At 44.1% G+C, this 20,567-nt stretch overlaps 1 protein-coding gene across 1 annotated transcript; it reads left to right on the top strand.

The window, feature by feature from the left end:
* Nucleotides 1-1,354: 1,354 nt before the first annotated feature.
* Nucleotides 1,355-15,836, top strand: LOC138299403 (keratin, type I cytoskeletal 12-like). Its single transcript, XM_069237634.1, has 8 exons — nucleotides 1,355-1,855; nucleotides 7,390-7,472; nucleotides 9,726-9,882; nucleotides 11,235-11,396; nucleotides 12,206-12,331; nucleotides 12,599-12,816; nucleotides 14,131-14,201; nucleotides 15,297-15,836. The coding sequence occupies exons 1-8, from the start codon at nucleotides 1,418-1,420 to the stop codon at nucleotides 15,392-15,394; spliced, it is 1,353 nt and encodes a 450-aa protein (XP_069093735.1). The 5' UTR covers nucleotides 1,355-1,417; the 3' UTR covers nucleotides 15,395-15,836.
* Nucleotides 15,837-20,567: the final 4,731 nt, after the last annotated feature.

Genomic DNA, 20,567 nt, shown 5'->3' with positions numbered 1-20,567 from the left:
CACACAGACACACTTCTTCCCACCACCCTCTTCTCCTTTCGGGTCAGAGTGCACAGGCCCTGCTGGTAAATAACTCCACACACACATGTAAGGGAGTCCTGGGTGACAACAGACCTGTGATACCTCCTCTGGGTGCTGTCGGTCCTGGGCTGTGCTATTAAAGGGTATTATAGGTTTCGTGGAATCCCTTTTCACGGTCTGAAAAGTCATCCTATACAGCGTGAAATCGGGATTTCACGCTATCAGCTGAGGAAGACTTAAATTCAGACCTGCCACTTAAGCGAGAACGCATGCACGACGCCTTGCCCCTACTGCATGGAATCAAAAATGAGCAACTCTAGATAGCCGCGCATGCAGACAAGCCAACTGGCAGGCTGCCGTCCAAGCAGCTATGTAATAGACAGGGGGCCAGGAGACTGGTTACACGGACAGCAGAAACACAGCTGGAGAGGCGGACAGACATATAGTGAGACAAACAGCTAGAAAGTCAGAAATGGAGACCTATAGACAAAGAAACAGTAGACAGTGCAATGGAGAGACATAAAGAAGAGATTCAACTAGGCAGTAAGATGGCGAGACAGATAATAAGGAGACAGATGGCGAGCGAGACATACACGAATAAAAGAGATAGATAGATAGATAGATAGATAGATAGATAGATAGATAGATAGATAGGTAGATAGATAGATAGTTTACAAACCATCACTGGTGACTAATGGATAACCGTGTCATAGAGAGTGGGATGAGGCATCTCGCACCTGGTGCAGACCACGAAATACGCCCCGGGCCTCCGAATACCCAGTAAACACTTGTCGGCTGCCAGGAACCCTCATCCCCATCACTGTATGTCTACGCTATGATTCATAACCATTCAAGGGCTGCGTGGTCCAGCCTGGCTGAGGCTGCAGAGTATTCGTAGTGCTCACGGAACCCGTTCCCGGGACCCCCAACCCTCTCCATCAGACCCAATGCACTTTCCGCTTATCAGATAGGCGCTCCTCCACCCTGGCCCGGCCCTCGGGCACAAACTCACTAAAGAAGCATTCAGCTTGCAGTGAAGGCTCTGGCGGAGATGAAAAGCGGTGTAATGAAAGGCCGGCATACCCCACCCGTCTCCCATTGTCCCCTAACAGCCAAGCCCTGGTGGCTGCCGGTAATCACGTGACAAAATTATCCTGTTTGTGAATCAGCAAGCAATGCTGAAACACTTCCCTGTGAGAAGTGAATCGAAGCGTGAACCCACCCACCCACACCTGCTGCACCCACCAGACACAGCCCCTCCTCTGAGGTACTCCACCCCACCTGGCTCCGCCCCCATATGCGCACCTCTTGCATATATTGAGGAGACGGGCTGCCTGGACCAGCAGTCTCCAGCCTCCATCACCACTGAAGGTTGTGCAGTCTGAGGCCCTTCAAGATGTCTTCCAGCCGGTCTCTGTACTCGAGCTTCGGTAGCTCCAATGCCATGAGCGTCAGCTCTGGTGGGGCCAGGCTCAGCTTCGGCGGGGGAAGCTCTGGCTTCGGTGGGGGCAGCTCCGGCTTCAGCTTTGGCGGGGTCAGCTCTGGCTTCGGCGGGGGCAGCTCTGGCTTCGGCGGGGGCAGCTCCGGCTTTGGGGGCGGCAGTGCCAGTTTCGGAGATGGAGGCCTACTGTCGGGCAGCGACAAGCATGTCATGCAGAACCTCAATGACCGCCTGGCCGCCTACCTGGACAAGGTGAGGGCCCTGGAGGCCGCCAACGCCGAGCTGGAGATCAAGATCCGCGACTGGTACGCCAACCAGCAGGCCAACAACAAGAGCAGCGCCGGCCGCGACTACAGCAAGTACTATGCCACCATTGACGACCTCAAGGCCAAGGTAGGTCCTGGACCACAGCAGTAGCCACAGTTTGGCCCCATGGCAAGAATAGGAAGGCGTGGCAAGAGGCAAAGCGGGCTAGCCTACATGATTTGTGATTTTTTGGCCAAATTTTGTATTTCTGTTAAAAAATATATCCTTCCTCTGTTTCTGTTGCCTTCAATAAATTGTAAGTCTGAAAAACAGTAGATTAGTTGTTACATAACTGTTACAGAACTGTAAGATTGAGGTGACAAGCATTAAGCACCTCAACGTTATACATTTTATCCAGCTCGGAAGGGTAAAGGACCCAGTCCTAACCGCGACACACAGATCTCTGGTGCAGTTGCGTTAACCCACTGAGCTGTCTTACCTGATCTGCAGTCGGTTCGATTGAGGGAGGTTGGCAGCCTCTCCACTGTGGCACCTTCCCCTAAGAAAGACAGGTGGCAGGGGTTGCACTTGCTTTCACAAGCTCCAGTTTCCTGGCGGACAGGCAGTGTGTGCCCCGCTGTAAGTGTGATGGATCTGCGAGCAATTGTTTGCATGTCTAAAACTGTCATGGCTGCCCGGGGGCAATCCTGCTCGACAAGATGTGTTGACTTTAATGATTTTAGACTTTCCGCTGGTAACACGGTACACTTCAGATGTGCAAGACAAACACAGGGTGGAAAGATGCGAAGGCTTGCTGTGCCAGTACCCACATGAAGCACGCACGCACTTTTACAAACAACACCAAGTCCTCCAGGGCACAGCACTATTCTCTTCGTGTATATATTGCCTGTCAGAAACTTGGAAAACATTTAACATGTGATTCAAAATTTCATAGTTGTCAAACTGTATTACGTCCCTGTATTTCCATCCCAGGTTTTCTGGGAACGTTTGGAAACTATTTCTCATTTAGAAGGATAAACTGTCGTAGCAATGCTCGAGGGACACATGAAACGTATAGATTTCTTATGAACGTCAGATACAGAGCAAAGTTGTGGTAGGAGCTCTTTTGTTAACCTAGCCCTCAGTGTCATTAAATCATGTGCTTAAATCTTGTCAGATAAATGCTACAGTTCGAGTAAAGAAAATAACAGATTTGCCCCAAGGAAGCATGTCATGTCGGTGTACTCAATGACAGAACATTTATCATCGAAGATGAGAGAACCCTTACACACTCAGTACATCAAACAACACCGATCGCAATGCCTCATATGTGTTTTGAAGCAACAGAACCTTAAAGCAGTGGTTCCAAACCTTTCGACTTCTGTGGACCCCCACTTAATCACTCCTGGAACCCGGGACCCCCACTGAATCCGGGGACCACCCACTGAGTCGTTACTGAAAACTGGGGACCTAATCTGTTAATATTATTTAATTTTCTAAGACAGTGGTTCCCAACCTTTTGAATTCTGTGGACCTCCACTTTATCATTACTGGAGCCCGGGGACCCCCACTGAATCTTTATTGGAATCCGACCCCCCACCCCTCCCCCACTGAGTCATTACTGAAAGCTGGGGACCTAATCTGCTAATATTATTTAATTTTCTAAGCAGTCACGGACCCCTGAGGCGGCTTCGTGGACCCCCAGGGGTCCCCGGACAACAGGTTGTGAACCACTGTTCTGACCCCCGGACCACAGGTTGGGAACCACTGCCTTAAAGTATATGTAGGATGAAATGGGAGCATCAGGTCGGTTGACACAGTATCTGGTTAAAAGGAGTGACGAGCTCCACAGATAGTCATTTATTCTTTGTACTCTTGGTTCATTACCATGGTCCAAATGAGCTCTGGTTGCAAACTTAATTAGCCGCTGTCTATGTGTGATGTGAAAAAGAAACTGAAGTGAAAAAAAGCGACTGAAGTAAGAATGAAGACCCGTTTACTGACACCCACGGGCGAGCAGACCCTGTAGGGGGTTGTGTAGTGTACATATTTGCAAGGGGGTTGTGCCTGTGCTTTTGCACTCCGCACTTACTTCTCACTATTTACGTCATGCTTTGCGGTGTATGTACACAATTCGATGTTTAAAAATAGGCAACAATAATAACCAGGAAATACTTCGATCGAGTCTGTCATTCTACTTCAGCATTTTAAAACTTTTTTTCACCTGCAACGGTTTTCTTTTTGTTTCTTCTACCATCATGGCTTGTTTGTTTTTGATTCCATTATCTTCCATTCTTTAATGCACAACACCGAGCCCCCGTAAACTTTCTCAGCCTACAATGTCGCGCATCTAAAGAATATCTTTATTTTGGTAATTCAATATTTTGATAACTCTTAATTTTGGTATTTTTTGAATTATGTTTGAATATTCAGCATTTTTTCTTCCTTTACTTAAGCCTTTGCCGTTTAGATGAGTGATTCCATAGTGTGCCCTCACTCATTCAGCCATTCAACCATCTCTTTCTCACTCAGTCTGCAGAATAGACATGTCACAGACCACAATGCAGGGCACTAACACTCCAACTTTGAATCAGAGATGTGTGCCGGACTAGAAGTGTGGCTAATTCACGCCAACTTTGAACCAGAGGTGTACCCCAAAGTGGAGGAGGTGTGACTGATTCACGCCAACATTGAATCAGAGGTGTAGACCAGAGTGGAAGAGATGTGGCCGATTCACATCAACTTTGAATCAGAGGTGTACCCCAAAGTGGAGGAGGTGTGACTGATTCACGCCAACTTTGAATCAGAGATGTTAGCCAGAGTGGAAGAGGTGTGTCTGACTCAGGCCACCTTTAAATCAGACAAGTAAGCCAGAGTGGAAGAGGTGTGTCTGACTCAGGCCAACTTTGAATCAGAGACGTTAGCCAGAGTGGAAGAGGTGTGTCTGACTCAGGCCACCTTTAAAACAGACAAGTAAGCCAGAGCGGAAGAGGTGTGGCCTTACCATGATTTTGAGGGATTCAGAATGTTTATCTCTGAGACTGCTCACCCATTAGTAGTCCGCCTAGAAGTACAAAGCTCCTCTGTGGGCTGGGTGGGAGGAGGCTTCAGGCAGAGCTATTTCTATCTGGGGGCGGTCAATGCAACTAGTGTCAAATAATTCAAGCTTAAAACCAATGCCTATTACAAGAGCTATTATATGTAAGGCCATCTGCAGAACAACACGCAGGCCTCGCACTAATGTCCGGGGAACAAGAGAACTGTGGGTCACCAAATCCTCCCCCCCCCTCCCCCAAAGTGTGCAGTGTTAGTGCACCGCAAGGGCTCTTGATGGGATACATTTCAGAAAGCAGAGGATTAAAAAAAATGTAGGTAGAAATGGGGTTTGTCGCTCCACAACTAAGACAATTCATCTTTCCACCTGCCAATTATTCAGTCATCTGCCCGTAGAGGAAATATGTGGGGGGTGGGCTTCACATAAAAGTAGGATTTTTGTATGTTGAAAATTGGAGGGTGCAGTCACAAGTACCAGCTGCCTCGCTTAGACCAGGGGATGCCACATAGTAAATAGTTCAAACCAGGCAGGGTCAGGCGTTCCCCTTTGTGTGGGTATTGCATGGACTGAGTGTCAGTGAGCACACTGATAATGGTGTTATTCATTTTTGTTTTGATCTTTTAGTGGACTAGTGGACTTGAAAGAGTGCTAGTCAACAATACATCTTAGTTACAAACGTCTATTTTACAGGTCTTTAATGGGCAGGACAGCGGCAAGAAAACTGTATCTCTAGACCCAAGGTGCCCCACACATGGACAGTGTATACTGGCGGAACTAAGGTGCAAGGTGTTTGAGAGCTGCTCGATGCAAGTCACCTCTCAGAGTGTCAGGGTTTATGTAATTGTCACGTTTTTAATGCAGTAAATGAAACTGGAATTATCCTGTTATTAATAGCTTTATATTCATGGACAGTGAATCATTAAGGTCCTACTGTGCCACCAGAGGGGTCAGCAGGAAGTAGCCAATTCGAAACAAATTATGTACACAATCCTATGGCTATGAGGAAGAGAGCACCTAATCAGCAAAATATAATTTTGCCTGGGATCTCAAAATCCTTGTATTTGATCTGTCGAAATCGTTACGTTTGAAAGAAAAGTGATAGAAGGAGATGAAATGACTTACCTATGCTCATACATTTATAGCCATATGAGAAGTATAGAATTAGAACTCAGGTCTCCGTTTTTCAGAATCAAGCATGTATGCCGTATACAGAGACCACACCTTATCATTGGTTATTTTGTAAAATTAAAAAGTTTGTTTTAATCTTCTTCAACAAGATCTATTGCAGTGCCTAGGACAAGTGAGGGGTCCTACCCTACTGTTTCCCTGTCTTCTTCATTGTGGACGGATAATTTTAGCAGGAATACCTTAGGTTATTACAGTGCCCACAAAGTTGTGTAATGTGTCAAACTTTTGAATCTCATGATCTTGAAAACTTTGCCACCTTAAAAAAAAAGAAAAGAAAACTGTCCAGCATCGAAAATATTCCCATATTTTTTGTTGGAGGTGTGCCCCACAATAGTTTGCAAGACAATTATTTTTCAACCAATAACTCATCTTTGTAGCACATTTTATCTGCTTTACAATTTTTTTTAAAGTTCACCAAGTTTGTCTTTTTGGGAAACTTAAAATAAACTTCGGATATTTAGAAACACCAATAAATAACATGCCGCAGTGGTGAATATTCTCAGCAATCTCAGATATTCTTTTTTCTGCAAATGTGATTGTAAAACAGAAAATATTTTCAAACACCTTTGTATCTTCGTGCAAGAAGCAGAATTTCATATAAAGCTTTAAAAAACAGTGCCCCCTTTTCTGAAGTTTTGTACAGGGTAAAGTTGGCCCAAGGGTATTACAGTGCTTACATAAGCACCAGATTACAGTATAACTTTACTTTTCATCAAGAGGCAGCCCACAGGCTCTTAGAAACTTTTCCGTCAAGGAAGGTCACTTCGGTGTGAAGCGAGACAGTGGGCCAATAATGGTGTGCCATGCTGGTGGGCTTAACCAATGATTGCATTGAACTTTGGTGCAACAATATGGGCGCACAACACAGACAGGCATAAGAAAATATTTTTCCTAGATTGTCAACATACCTTGAGGCGACCTTGCATTCAATGCACTCCAATCTGGCCCACACAGACATGATTTTTCACACCAGCCCATGAGTACCCTAGCAATACAAGTAAATGCCACACACAGAAATGTGTTCTCCAGTCTGCTAAATAAAGCCCATTCCACCCCACAGACATGCTACAACCCCACAGCGTCCCATGACAGGATAAGAGCAATACTTAGGTCACACAAGCACAACACCAAGATGCTTCCACCATGCAACTCAGTGCAGAAACAACAGACTTCCAACCAAACCCTCCCCTATGGTGTACAGTTAAGGGTTATGAAGTGCTATAGAGGGTATGAAGTGTCACACATTTGCTATTGCAATTACAAAGTGCCACCCCAATGTATGAATGTAATGTCAGTCAACAAACAATACTGGCTAAAAGAAACGCTGGAATCAGTGTCTGTTGTAGGAGAAACAAATGTTGCAGTTTTGTGAATTTCTGTATTAACGCTTTATTGAAAGATCGACGATGACAATGCAGTTTCTGGTCCTGTTTTCCAGATCTTCGCTGCAACTGTGGGCAATGCCAAGATCGTTCTGCAGATTGACAATGCCAGGCTGGCTGCTGATGACTTCAAAATGAAGTGAGTAACAAGTAATTTAAAGTTCTTGCTCCCAAGCCACTGAGAAAACAAAAAACACTGGCAAAGGCAACAGGTCTTGCCTGTAGGCTGCAAATGTAGACCTATTACTTTGCCACCGGATTTTGACGATGCATCAGCAAAAACAGAAGAAAAAAAAATCACACTGACGCATATGCATCATGACGCAGAAGACTTTTTTATTTGCTGACCAAAGATGAAGAAATTCAATCTTGGAGTGGTGAAGAAAATAAAAAGTTACATGTGCATGAATGCACTTTTGAAAAAGGGGCATTATGACAGAAGATTGGTATAGTCCACAAGAGATATTTTAACAACAGACAGCTAAAATCTGCCTACAGGAAAAATCTAAACAGTGAAGGATGGAAGGTTGAATCTCAGCCAGGTATAAAACTTTTGGTTTCTTTCCAGCCAATTGTTTTTAGGTCGAGCCTGGTTGCACAGGACCTGCTGGGAGCCTACAGAGAACTTATACAGGCTTACAACCCATCCGTTGCTTACCATTGGTTGGCTTTTTTATCACACTCTCATGCTTGGTTCATTGGCCCAGCTTGTCCATCTTGTGTTTTCCCATACTCTAGAAAACAGCCTTCCTGGTTGGCTGGCTTCTATCCCTCCACTGTTAGATAACTACTTTTTCGTTTCTCTTAAGCACTCCAAGAGAGTGTGTGTATTTTCCAGCCTTCTCTGTGGTGTGCTTCTTCTCTCACCAAATAACTGCCTCCTGTGCTCTATGTTGCTGTCTCTTTTGTGTTGCTAATTCTCTCTCATGTACTTCTAAAACGTGCCAAACTCCCTCCCTTCCAGTGCTCAGTGTTGCTTTCTTGCTTCTGTTTTTCTCCTCACCACATGTTGCTCCTCAGAAAGGTAGAATTTTCTTTTAGATAAGGGAAAAACATCCAACAGGAAAGAGGAACAACAACAGGAGGCAAATATATCAATAAATGAAGATAGATGAAAACATTAAACAGAGATAGGATCAAATGTGCATTAAGGAGCAACAAAGACACACATAAGAAGTAAAGAAAAAGATGAAAACCAAGGATGGAATAAATGTCAAGGAAAATAAAGGAAAGGAGCGAATAAATGAAAATATAGGCCCATATTTATACTTTTTGACGCTAAATTGCGCTAACGCAGTTTAGCGTCAAAAAATTTAGCGCCGTCTAACGCCATTCTGAAGCGCCATGCGGGCGCCGTATTTATGGAATGGCGTTAGCCGGCGCAAGCAGACCGGCGCTGCCTGGTTTGCGTGGAAAAAAACCACGTACACCAGACAGCGCCGGCGTAGGGGGAAAATGGCGTATGGGCGTCTTAAAATGGGGCAAGTCAGGTTACGTCGGAAAAATCGTCGTAACCCGACTTGCGCCATTTTTTTTCGACGCCCATCCCCCATCAACATGACTCCTATCATTGTAAAGATAGGAGTCATGCCCCCTTGCCCAATGGCCATGCCCAGGGGTCATTGGGCATAGTGGCATGTAGGGGGGCACAAATCAGGCCCCCCTATGCCACAAAAAATAAAAAAAAAATACTTACCTGAACTTACCTTAATGTCCATGGGATGGGTCCCTCCGTCCTTGGGTGTCCTCCTGGGGTGGGCAAGGGTGGCAGGGGGGGTCCCTGGGGGCAGGGGAGGGCACTCTGGGCTCATTTTGAGCCCACTTGTCCCTTAACGCCATGCCTGACCCAGGCGTTAAAAAGCGGCGCAAATGCGCCGTTTTTGGCCACGCCCACTCCCGGGCGTCATTTTTGCCCGGGAGTATAAATACCACGTAAAGGCCTGGGAGTCATTTTTTAAGACGGGAACGCCTCCCTTGCATATCATTAACGCAAGGAAGGGGTTCACGCTAAAAAATGACGCACATTCCGGGAACTTTGGCGCCCGAAGCGTCTAACGCCATAGTATAAATATGGCGTTAGTTGGCGTTAGTTTAGCGTCGAATTTGCGTTGAAAAAAACGACGCAAATTCGGCGCAACCAGAGTATAAATACGGCCCATAGTGTGTAGGAAAGAAATAAAAAATAACAAAACCGAAACAAAGGAGTGAAAATATTACAAGAAAAGTTTAAGGTAGTAACCATAAACAAGGGACATGGAAAAGTGGCCAAATGAATAAAGAGAAAGTGAGGAATAAGAAATTGATATGGATTTAGGAGAAAGAACATATCAGAAAACATTCTTTACTGTAACATGATTACTTGTGTTATAATGCTGCCAATTTATTTTTTGAGGTACGAAAACGAGCTGGCCATGCGCCAGAGCGTGGAGGCAGACATCAATGGGCTGCGCAGAGTCCTGGATGACCTGACCATGTCCAGAGCAGAGCTGGAGTTGCAGATCGAGTCCCTGAGTGAGGAACTAGCCTACCTCAAGAAGAACCACGAGGAGGTAGAGTACACCTGGTTTCATTGCCGGATTTCTCACTCGCCTCTCTCAAGAAACCTCACAGCTTTTTCATTTACATATTCGCTCACATGGTTACCAGAGTTGATTGAACCAGCTTGGGTTGCGCTAGTAGCCTCCAGACATTGATGAGATGACCTAAAGCCTTCTACATGCAGTTACACAAGCGGCGACCAGAACTGGCTCCGTCAATCATGGCTCTGGAATTGATAGTCATCAGACTTGGATGAGCTAGTGACAGACACAGACCAATTCAATAAAAGTGACAAAGTCAATTACACATATTTTAACTGTTTCAAAAGCCCAGCAACAAGAGTTTGCGGAGCCATTAACAAGCCCTGAAGCTCATAACTAGAGGTGTGTGCTTCACTCCCATGTATATTTTAATTGGTGCCTACTAGAGTTGATGGACCCAATCACATGCTTCTGAAACACATTGATGCATGTACTCAGAGATCATTAGGTCAACCATAGGACCTATGCACACTTTAAAGATGCTTGTCAAGGACGCTTAGCTAGACACAAGGACCTAGACATATTCTCCTAGCGGTTCAATGTTTCTTTTGCACACCACATCACCCTTAACTGGTCTATCAACAGCATGCAACCCCTGATGATTCACCTTCACATACATAAATACATGCTGCTATGCGGGTACTTCTACAGTATCTCAGAGAGGCGGTCTAACCTTGCTGTAAAAATCTGACTGCTTGGTGCCTCCTATACTGTTCAAGAAAATATGATCTACACAAGACTATTGCAAGCAAAGTGTGTATCCTGGTAACACAAAACAGGAATGTGAATATATATATAGATGCAATTTCATAGAAGTCAATTTGATCAGCTTAAATGAAAGGTGCTCTACTTTTGATTTTTAATCGTCGAATTTCTGAATTAAGACTGATAAATGAATTGAAAGGAGAGAATAACGTCAATAGGGGAGCCGAAAAAAACAGATTATACATTTCACAACAGTTTAAGGTTTATTGTGAGCCTACGTTATAACTGAGGTGTAACATAGGAAAAAAAAGTAAAACACCCAGATAACACACTTTTTAAAAGAGTATCCCACTCTACAAATCTATTAATTTGAAGAAAAAAATCTCAGTGGTAAATTCGGTACATGCCAATGTGCATCCACTGATTTCTGTATTTTAGGATAAGGGGCCAGTGTGCTCGCATAAGGTTGGTATACATCATCCCATTCATAAAGTATTTCTTCCTCCTGGTCGTTTTTCAATCACAGCCTTTACAATGGAACATTATGGATGTATTATAATTGTGGAGTTTGACTACAGAGTTAACCAAAGGGTTTAATTGAAAATCTATGATTTTAGGAGTTGGTCGAGGTGCGCCGCGGTGCTAAAGGTGATGTGACCGTCGAGATGGACGCTGCACCATCCCTGGACTTGCTGCAGACCCTGAACAGCATGAGGGCCGACTACGAAGCCATGGCAGAGAAGAACCGCAAGGAGGCAGAAGACACGTTCAGAAAGAAGGTAAGAAAGGGTCTTGCACATGGCCCGCTTGATGTTGGACCAACAAGTATATACCGAACAGTGATACTGTGCAGATTTTGGAGCTAGTATCAAATGGAGGACATTTTCAATAGGGGGTTTCCCTCATAAATCTAGTGATGACGCAACCAAAATTCTGAAAGAACATTTTCCACCGAACGCTAATAAATCAGGGGTGTGTGCAGTCGAAAATCGTTTCCTCTCCGCACTTTGTGAAATTTTTCCCAAAATTTCGAAGCTTCACAAAAGTTGCACAGTTTAAAATAAATCAGAAAATAATTAGCAGAAACCACCTGTGTTTGTGATAAAAGTTTTTGCAGGAAATTCTGATCACTTTTATGCAAAGTTTAGCCACGTTTACCTATACGTTTATCACATATAGCTGGTAATCGCTTTGGGAAAACACAGTTCACTTGATTTATATATCATACTGACTGATGTGATACTACGGTTTCATGGCGCTGTTAACAAACTTTCGCTGACAACGGCACTACTTTTAACCTCTGTCGAAGGATGAGTGGTTGAGTGAAACTTCTAGTGTTTCGAACCTGCCACCAGCAGATTGCATACTTCTGCCTCAGCTACATTAATCCACTGAGTATCAAAGTGCCTCGAGCATTGGCGGCGCCGCGAGGATTAAATAGCCCAGAGGCCACTTACAATGCACACTTTGCCCACTGATTCATCCACTCACATCTGCATTCATCATTCAGCCCACAACCCGCATGTGGCTAAATCCGTTCACTGGTCACAATTCTATTTCACAATAGATTTACTCTCTCTTGGTCCAGGTTGCAGAGCTGCAGCAGGTCATCAGCCGGGATGCGGGTGAAGTGTCATCTAGTCGGAGTGAGATGTCTGACCTGAAGCGTTCACTCCAGAGCCTGGAAATAGAACTACAAGCCCAGTTGGCAATGGTAAGCAGCCAGAGGGCCATTCAACATGCCATGTGCACTATGCAAGAGAAGTCTTTTATCAAAGCATCTACCCATGCATCCACCCATGCATGCACCCACCCACCGATTGATAAATCAATTAGTCCACGCATCTACATATCTATTTACTGATTCATCAACAAAATAAATCTATCCTTCAATCCATCCATCTATTCCTTTATTGATTGATCCATAAATCAATTCATACCCATCCATCCATTTCGTATTTTTCCTGCTCTCTCCCCACAGAAAAGATCCCTGGAAGAAACTCTGGCAGAGACAGAAGGCCGCTATTGCCAGCAACTTTTTGCCATGCAGCAGAAGATCAGCAGCTTGGAAGAGCAGCTGGCCCAGCTCCGCAGTGACATGGAACGGCAGAGGTACGAGTACCAGCAGCTCCTGAACATCAAGACCCGGCTGGAGATGGAGATCGAGACTTACCGGCGACTGCTGGATGGAGAGCTGGGGTAAGGACCAGGCTGAAGGGTAAAATGAGCTGTGTTCCATACATTGGAGGGGGGGGACACTTCAGGATGTCTGTGAGGTTCTTTCGAGATGTAGTACATCCTTTCCAGTCTTGCATAGTGGTGTGTTACACTACAGAGCTGTGCTGCTTTGACAACTCTGCCAAGTTGTGCAAAAGAAGTCAGCTTCTGGGAGAAATTTCCTTTGCTGGAGACCCAGCCTCAAAAATAGTTTTTATAGCACCTTTCACTTGCTTTTTTTTTTAAGTGTCAAAAACTCCATGGAGGTCCCGAAATTAGCAAAGTTAAAAGCAACTTCATGGGCTCTGATTACGGACAACATTGAACACACCTAACTCCCTGTGAGAGGCAGCCATAGATTTCTTTAAAGGCAGTGCTTAATTTGTGCAGGTGCTGGCATATAGTTGTCAAGTAAACTCATTTGTTGTGGACATCAAGAGACTTCGATCAAGAGACTTCGATCTAGAGCAAAAGAGAGAAAAGCAGAAAAGGGAGAAATTAGGAGGAAGAGATATATGAAAACAGTGACTAAGGTGGAGGTGAGGGATGGAAAATAAGCCTGCAAAAGTAAAAAAAAGAGAAGGAAGTGTAGTGTGTTGGAAAAAAGTGGCTTGTTGTGGATTCAAGACTACGCAGCCTCGATGTGCTGCAAGCCTGGCATTCGATTGTGTCAGTTATGGGCTCCTAAGAACAACCTTTTCTCCATGCAAAAAGCCATGCAGAACTGACGCAGTGAAATTTCAGCATTTCACTGCTTCGTTCTGCGACTTTACTGCAACAAAAAATTTAACGCCTGCTAAAAACAGGCATTAAACTGATGCAGGGCTGTTTGCCAGGGGAGCCTTCCTCGCATTGCTGGAGTACCGTCATTTTTTTCACACTAGTCCAGCAATGCATCAGGTTAGTGCCAACAGGTGTGTCAGAATTTCTGATGCATCAGTGAAAACGTGCGCTATGGAGCTCTATATTGTAAATACAGCACATTCATGGTGTCCTTAGGGAATTGTTAGGAAGCGCAAGAAATGTGACTTATCTGAACCGATGTGTCAGTTTCTTGTAGATGAGGCCCTTAGTGTTCCTACTTTCTGTTACTTCCTGTGATCCTAGAGAGTCAAAGTTTGAATTACAGTCTCGCTCTGTGACATCTTTGGGTGAGGTTAAAGGCAAGTGATATACCTCTGTGATTTTGGTGACATGGAGCTAGTGTACAAAGACTGAAAAGCCTAGCATTTAGCTGCCAATATTTCATGCAAAATTTCACAGCGCTTGATTAGTAATGCACATGTTCCCTTGCAGTGGATTTGAGACACAAAAGACAACAAAAGTGGAACCAGTGCCATCACCTACTGAATCTGAAACCAGGAGAGGTAAGTTGATGTGCATGTCCGTCGAAATGGATCCTTGTCAGTCATTTCTAAATTTGATATTCTGATCACTCAGAAAATTGCTCATTTTGACACCTCTAGATTTGCAATTCTGATTGGTTCCCTGTCTGCCAAGGGCTCCTGGGATTCAACGGGAATTCTAAGATTCCAATTGTGCAATCTGGATTGCTGAATCTCAGCTGACCAGCAGAGCTTCCATTTTACCTTCAAGATTGTGACTGTTCATTGACCCCCTTACAGTCAGTGGCTAATCAGAACTGGCATTGATCACTCCAGAACAATGAACAAGATTTCCAATTACACAGAGATTTTAAGTGTAATAAATGCAATAAGCGTTTATGTACAGTGAGCAGGTCTTTCAGCCCTTCATTTTTTATAGGGTTTGTTATTACATTTTAATTAGGATAGGTTTAAGTCATGGTCATTCCCTAGTCTGACCCCTACCTAACCCTCATCCTAATATGCATATATCTAACCGTAACATAAACCCTAACCTTAACTCTCAACCTAAACTTAATTTGAAATTATTCTTGTCCCTAGTCCTAACCTTGACCCCATCCGTCACCTAATTTGTTTAAAGTCATTTCTGTGTTTTGTTGGAATTGTATTTTTATATCATAAAATGGCTATATTTCTCCCTCCACTGTAAAACACAGGCAGTGCTGTGATACCCTGTGGCAAAGAGAGAGGCAGATGTTCTCTGCAATATTCCATAAACCAACCTGTCACTTTGGGTCAGTGCTACACCACTTGCTGTCTACTCCTTTCTCTAGTAGAGGGGAAAACTAGTGATCACGCCCTGCCCCTATTCTATGGTATCCTCTGACCAGGACTGCATACCAGCTGACCTTCAGGCCTTTCCGAGACTGTAGAGGAGGTTGTAGGGTCATTCGTGATCCCAATTACATGGCTGCAGCAGAAAATGCAACACAACCCATAACACCGAGCTAGGGAGATGATTTTACACAATGGATGGTATTAAAATTAAAGAGTTCCTGTCTTGTGCAAGTTAAGTGGGACTCATTGACACCAGACAAACATGTCTTAAAGCCTATTTATGGATTTCCCTTTTTTTAGATCAAACGAAGACCAGAAAAGTGAAAACAATCATTGAGGAAATGGTCGACGGCAAAGTTGTGTCTTCTGAAGTGAAGGAGAGGGAAGAATCGATGTAATGCCAGGGTTCCAGAGGCTTTGCGGGGTGTTTGGCGGATTAGTTTCGGATTGTAAAATGACCTCCATGTGTGCTCTTTTAATGTGATGCAAACAGTTTGCTGCCACACAGAAGCTATTGTGACATCAGAGAGAAAAATAAATGGTGGTTATTGGATATCTTTTGTCCAATCATAGCTGGGAGATGCTGTTTTTGAACAAACATCACTGCTGTAGCGACATGCACAATCCATTCATCAGAGGAGTCCAAAAATTGAATTTAAGTTAGTGCAGCCTCAAAACTATAAGCCCTTTAATGTTGATAACCTTCTCTCTATATATACCGCCTCTGGCTCAGGCACATCACATGCTGCATGTCCACCCTACTTTGGGAATTATTTTGTGGAGGGAAACTGAGTCTATTTCTTGTGAGATCTTCTGGTCCAATAAACACCGTGAAGCAACGCACTGTCTTGCCTGTTTTTTTCTTGATCATTAATATCTCTGTGTAAAGCATACCAGGTCCTTGATGGTTCCTGGGGAAGAATGGCCAGAGACTCCATTGCATCCAGAAACTGGTAGATTTCCCCATAAAGGCGGATTCTTGTTTAAACGTATATAGCCAGCAGCCCTCTAGCAGCCAGTGGCAATCATTATGTGGTACCTACATCCTAGCATCTACATAACATCCCTCACTAGCATCACACAACATAACTTATGCACCCCCCCATTAAATTCGGGCACGGGTTTGGCTCTCCCCCCAGCGTCATTATTTCGAGCCTACTAGACAGCACAGCACAGACCTATTGGTTGGCTTTACTGTCACTCCCGTTAGCTTGCTTTTCATTTGTTGCCTTGTCTGGGCCTGCCTTCCTTCTTTGTATTTATCCTTCCCCTGGAGCATAACCTCTTTACTTGTGTCCTTCCAGTGGTTACTTTTTGGGAAGTACATGATAGTTCATGTGCTTTGCTCTTGCCCACTTATACTTTCCCTCGTGTTGCTTTCTCACTCTTGCGGTTCTCCCTGGAATGGTGCTTTTCTCCTTCCTGGTATGCTCCCCGCTGTTGCTCCCTCCCTTTTCCTGCAGAGTTTTAATTTATGTTTTTACAGGCCAGAAGCACATTGCTGCCGGCCCGTGTGTCTTTAAAGCACCTTTGTGCTACTTCTATTTCATTTATGTTTTTTTAACCAATCATTCTTGGATCGGTCAGTAAAAATGTGGTAAATTTCTTCTCTCTATTTTTCTACGTATCTTACATTATGTTATTTATTTAACCCTTTATGAACATCACCAATCTTATACAATGTATTGTTTCATTAAACTGGCCGACAAATCCACTACTGAAAGAGATGGCTGTGGAGCCTCAATGAGGTTTTGAGTTAAAGTCACAAGTACATTTATATGTTTTGTCCTGGTCTACTACTCAATTTTCCGCACCCCTGTCTACCCGTTACCACTGCCCTGTGGTCAGAAATGTGTTATAGTACCCTTTCCAGTGGATTTTTTCCCCCACAGAGCTTACGCAAATTGTAACCAATCCATGAATTTAAGACGGTAAAAAAAAGTTCTCTAAAAACTTTCACAGGCCAATCACAGCTGTCTAAATATTCAAATGCGGTAGACTGCATCATCGAATCAGTGAATCACATCTTTAAACAACGGCGCTATAAAAGCTTAACTCTTATGAGCCCACACAGCACAACGTTTTTCAAATAATTATTTCTCAAAAAACTATTAAACATATTTTCACCAAAGCCACAAAAGCAATAGTTCAGAGTAAACGTCTACTTTCATGCTAGGTTTGGTGTAAATCCATTTAGTAGTTTTTGCTGTAAGTGCAAGCAAACATTTCCATGTGAGCTAAAATGTGAAACACATTTTCCAGTCCCTTTCCTTTTGATGAATGGAGGTGTGGGAAATCTGACACCTATGTTAACCGACACTAGAAATAAAGTCTAACAACTGCCGAAATTGGTCATTTACAGCTACCAGCATCACAGCTTCATCAATCACTCCAAAATTATGGTTATTCACACTGTAGTCTGATAGTGAGCTGTGCTTTTAGCGCTGCTGTTAATCAGAACTATCAATTTCAATGTTTGTAGACTTTATTTGAACTTAACCACAACATCGCTGAACAGAACTTTGCAGTAATTTTTTGTGCTTTAGAAATTGTATTTACTGGAAGTTTGCGGAACAATAATGATTACAAACCTAATGAAAATAATAAAAATGTCCCAGTGATGTCATGAGGACTCCAAAGATGCGATCCAAGGGCTCTGCAGGAGATTTATGATTTCGGTATGATCAAAGCCACTACATAGATGATGGAGGTTTGAGGATGGAGGAAATGCTATTGATGGATTACCATTTATGAAATGAGCTTATATTCTCTTTTGGAGATGGTCCTCATTCCTGCGAGGGCCATATGTGTGTGATGCTCCACTAGATCCCAGAAAAAAATCCTGACAAATTTAGCTGCTGTTGAAGATGGTGTCAAATGTGCTTGAGAGACGGAGGAGGATGCACATGGTATGATTTTAATCTTCTGCATGGAGGAACACGAGTTCCTACATCGAGAGCTGGCATGTTTGTCGGTCATATTTGGGTTGGTTGCTAGCTTTATTTGTAAGGGTCCAGCAAATGGAGCATAATGGTACTCCACAAATCTTTGTAGTTGCCAGACTACTACTTTTTCCCAGGATCTGGTTATCCTCGAAGGGATGGCCATGGACCTGATGTTGCTTGGAATGGCCAGGTATACAAACTTCTTTGATGAGTGGTGGAAGATTTGACTTTTTTAAGTCTGTGAGTTGGTCAAGAGGGAAGAGATTCCCAATGGGATGCTGGCCTGTTCTTTTATTGACATTTGTCAACTTGTGTTTGTGGACCTCAGTAGATGGCACTGGTGTGCTTCAGAGAAACTCATGAAATGAGGAGCAATGTAAACACAAGGTTGCTGGGAGTCATTATGCGAAGCAGGATTTGTTGAGTGCCAGTTTTATTCTGCATTTAGGTTTTCGAGGGATGGTTAGTTTGAGTCCCAACTGATATAGGAGTGATGCAAACACTCCTCCAGCCCTTTTTGCATACACCAAGGGCATTGTTTCATGCATAATTTGTGACACCACTAGGAGGCACTTTAAAGCCTTGCCTCACTATATGGAAAAGTCTTCTTAAGGATTTTGGGGGCCCTGCTCAAGACCTACTTTGGGGGGCCCAGTATGGAACAAGTTTGAACTGTACGTCCCCATGATGCTAAACAATGTTAAAGTACTTATAAAACTTTAACTTGGGGACACAAACTTTTGAAATATGTCTTGCCGGGGACCCCAAAAATCCTGAAGAGGATACTAGGTACAGAGACAAAGTTAGACGTTGAAGTAGGTAAACATGGAGACAGAGAGGTTAAGATAAATAGAATAGAAAGGGGTCAAATAGAGACAAAGTTCATTTTCCCAGGAAGCCTCTTGGAAGGTCGTTGGGGGGGGGGGAAGGGGAGGTCGGCAATTGCCCCTTTTTATCCATACCTTTAAATGTCTCTGGTGCCAAAGGGAGATAGGAAAGGTGTTTGCACTGCCACTTTATTCTAACATTTGTGGTTTTTGACTGGCTACTGGCAGTGGAGGAGGGGCGGATCATGCATACCAATTAGTTGTATCCCAACGCCCATCACTTAATTGGCAGCAGGCACGGGGCAGTGGGGACACAATTTATTTGTTTTTGTTGAAATCTATGCAAATAGTTCACTTTTGGAGGGGTAATCATAAATATTTTAATACTAGGCTTGTTGGGAAAAAAAATAGTTTATTTCAAATCAATCAGTATTTAATATGATTGAAGAGACAGTTTGCTAGAGACTGATTAATTCTCCACATTGTCAAGGCCTTTTTAGGCCATAGGAAGTTTTCTCAAATACCCTGAAGACAGGTCAGCTCCTTCCCATTCTAATGAAATCATCCCTGGTGCCAGCTAACCTCACCAAAATTTGCCTTATTATTCACCTTTCATTTGCAGGTAGAAAACACTGTCCACCCAGCTGCAAGAGAACTTCAGCAAGAATAATGTTCTACAGGGCTATCATTTATGCTTCAGATCATGCTGCCATATTGAAACAGCCACACTCCTAGTGGTTGACACACCTCCTCATGTCAGGAAAAACCTCTACCTCCTGGTCCTCCTTGACCACTCTGCCGTTCTTGGCATGGTCAACTATTCAGCTCTGATCAAGACCCTGAAAACACATGGGGTTGTCATGCACCTTCTTGCTATAGCTCACATCTTATTTCACCAACCAGCACCTGATCATCCAAACAGGTTCCTCAAGTTTATACTGGCAAAATCTGTCCAGGGACAAAAGACCAGGCAGTAAGGGCCTGATTATGACTTAGGCGGTTTTACTGCCAGCCCGGCACAGCAGCGGTCTAGAAAATGTTGCCCAGCCGGCGGCATCCCAACCACCATATTTTGAGTTTCCCACAGGGCTGGCGGTGTGTGGGCAGCGGAGTCATGGCGGCGGCATGCTTCAGCACTGGAAATGAGCTGAAAGCCAATGCCGGCCTTACTACAGTGCCTCCAGCCAGTCGGGCACACTGTTTCCTTGCATTCTGTTGTCCAAATGAAACATTACATGCACCCGACCTGAAGGCATTGGAGGGCACTACATGAGCACCTGCTACATTACACATGGGCACAATCATCCTCAAGCCATTAATTTGGCTCATTACCTGCCTTTCCACGACACTTGCATGGCGAGAACAGGCACCCACCAGGAACAGGTCAGGGGAAAGGTGGATTGTAAATCGGCAGGGGATGAGCTGTGCGAGATCCTCTCTATGGGCTGCCTCTGCCACCACCGCCGTAGCAGCAATGTCGGCGGTCCTGAGGCTGTATCACTGCACAAATCATAATTTTGCAGTCAGACCGCCAAGGGGGCAGTGGTGGCCCTAAGTATTTTCCCTCCTCGGACACAAACTGCACTTTGTTCCAAAATCATGGCTCTCTTAATGAAGGTAAGGGACCTAAAGTCATGTTTGCTGTAAATGTAAATGATTCCAGCTCTCGGACTTAAGATCTTAGGGCGAGGGTTGGGTGTTATAGTAGTGTGGGTTGTTGGACACAGTTCAAGTTGGTGGTTATCAGGCAATTCTGAGCTTGTGCAAGAATCTCATTTGCTGCTCTTAATGTTTTCATA

The sequence above is a fragment of the Pleurodeles waltl genome, chromosome 6, assembly GCF_031143425.1.
Source record: "Pleurodeles waltl isolate 20211129_DDA chromosome 6, aPleWal1.hap1.20221129, whole genome shotgun sequence".
NCBI classification, from domain to species: Eukaryota; Metazoa; Chordata; class Amphibia; order Caudata; family Salamandridae; genus Pleurodeles; species Pleurodeles waltl.
Note: the sequence above shows the minus strand (reverse complement) of the source record. Positions and strands in the feature narration are given on the sequence as shown.

What these genes read in the sequence shown, in the direction of transcription:
- LOC138299403 (XM_069237634.1), top strand. Translation starts at nt 1,418, where the DNA reads ATGTCTTCCAGCCGGTCTCTGTACTCGAGCTTCGGTAGCTCCAATGCC. An exon ending in AAGACACGTTCAGAAAGAAG is followed by an intron (nt 11,397 to 12,205) that starts GTAAGAAAGGGT and finishes CTCTTGGTCCAG; the next exon opens with GTTGCAGAGCTGCAGCAGGT. An exon ending in TGAATCTGAAACCAGGAGAG is followed by an intron (nt 14,202 to 15,296) that starts GTAAGTTGATGT and finishes CCCTTTTTTTAG; the next exon opens with ATCAAACGAAGACCAGAAAA.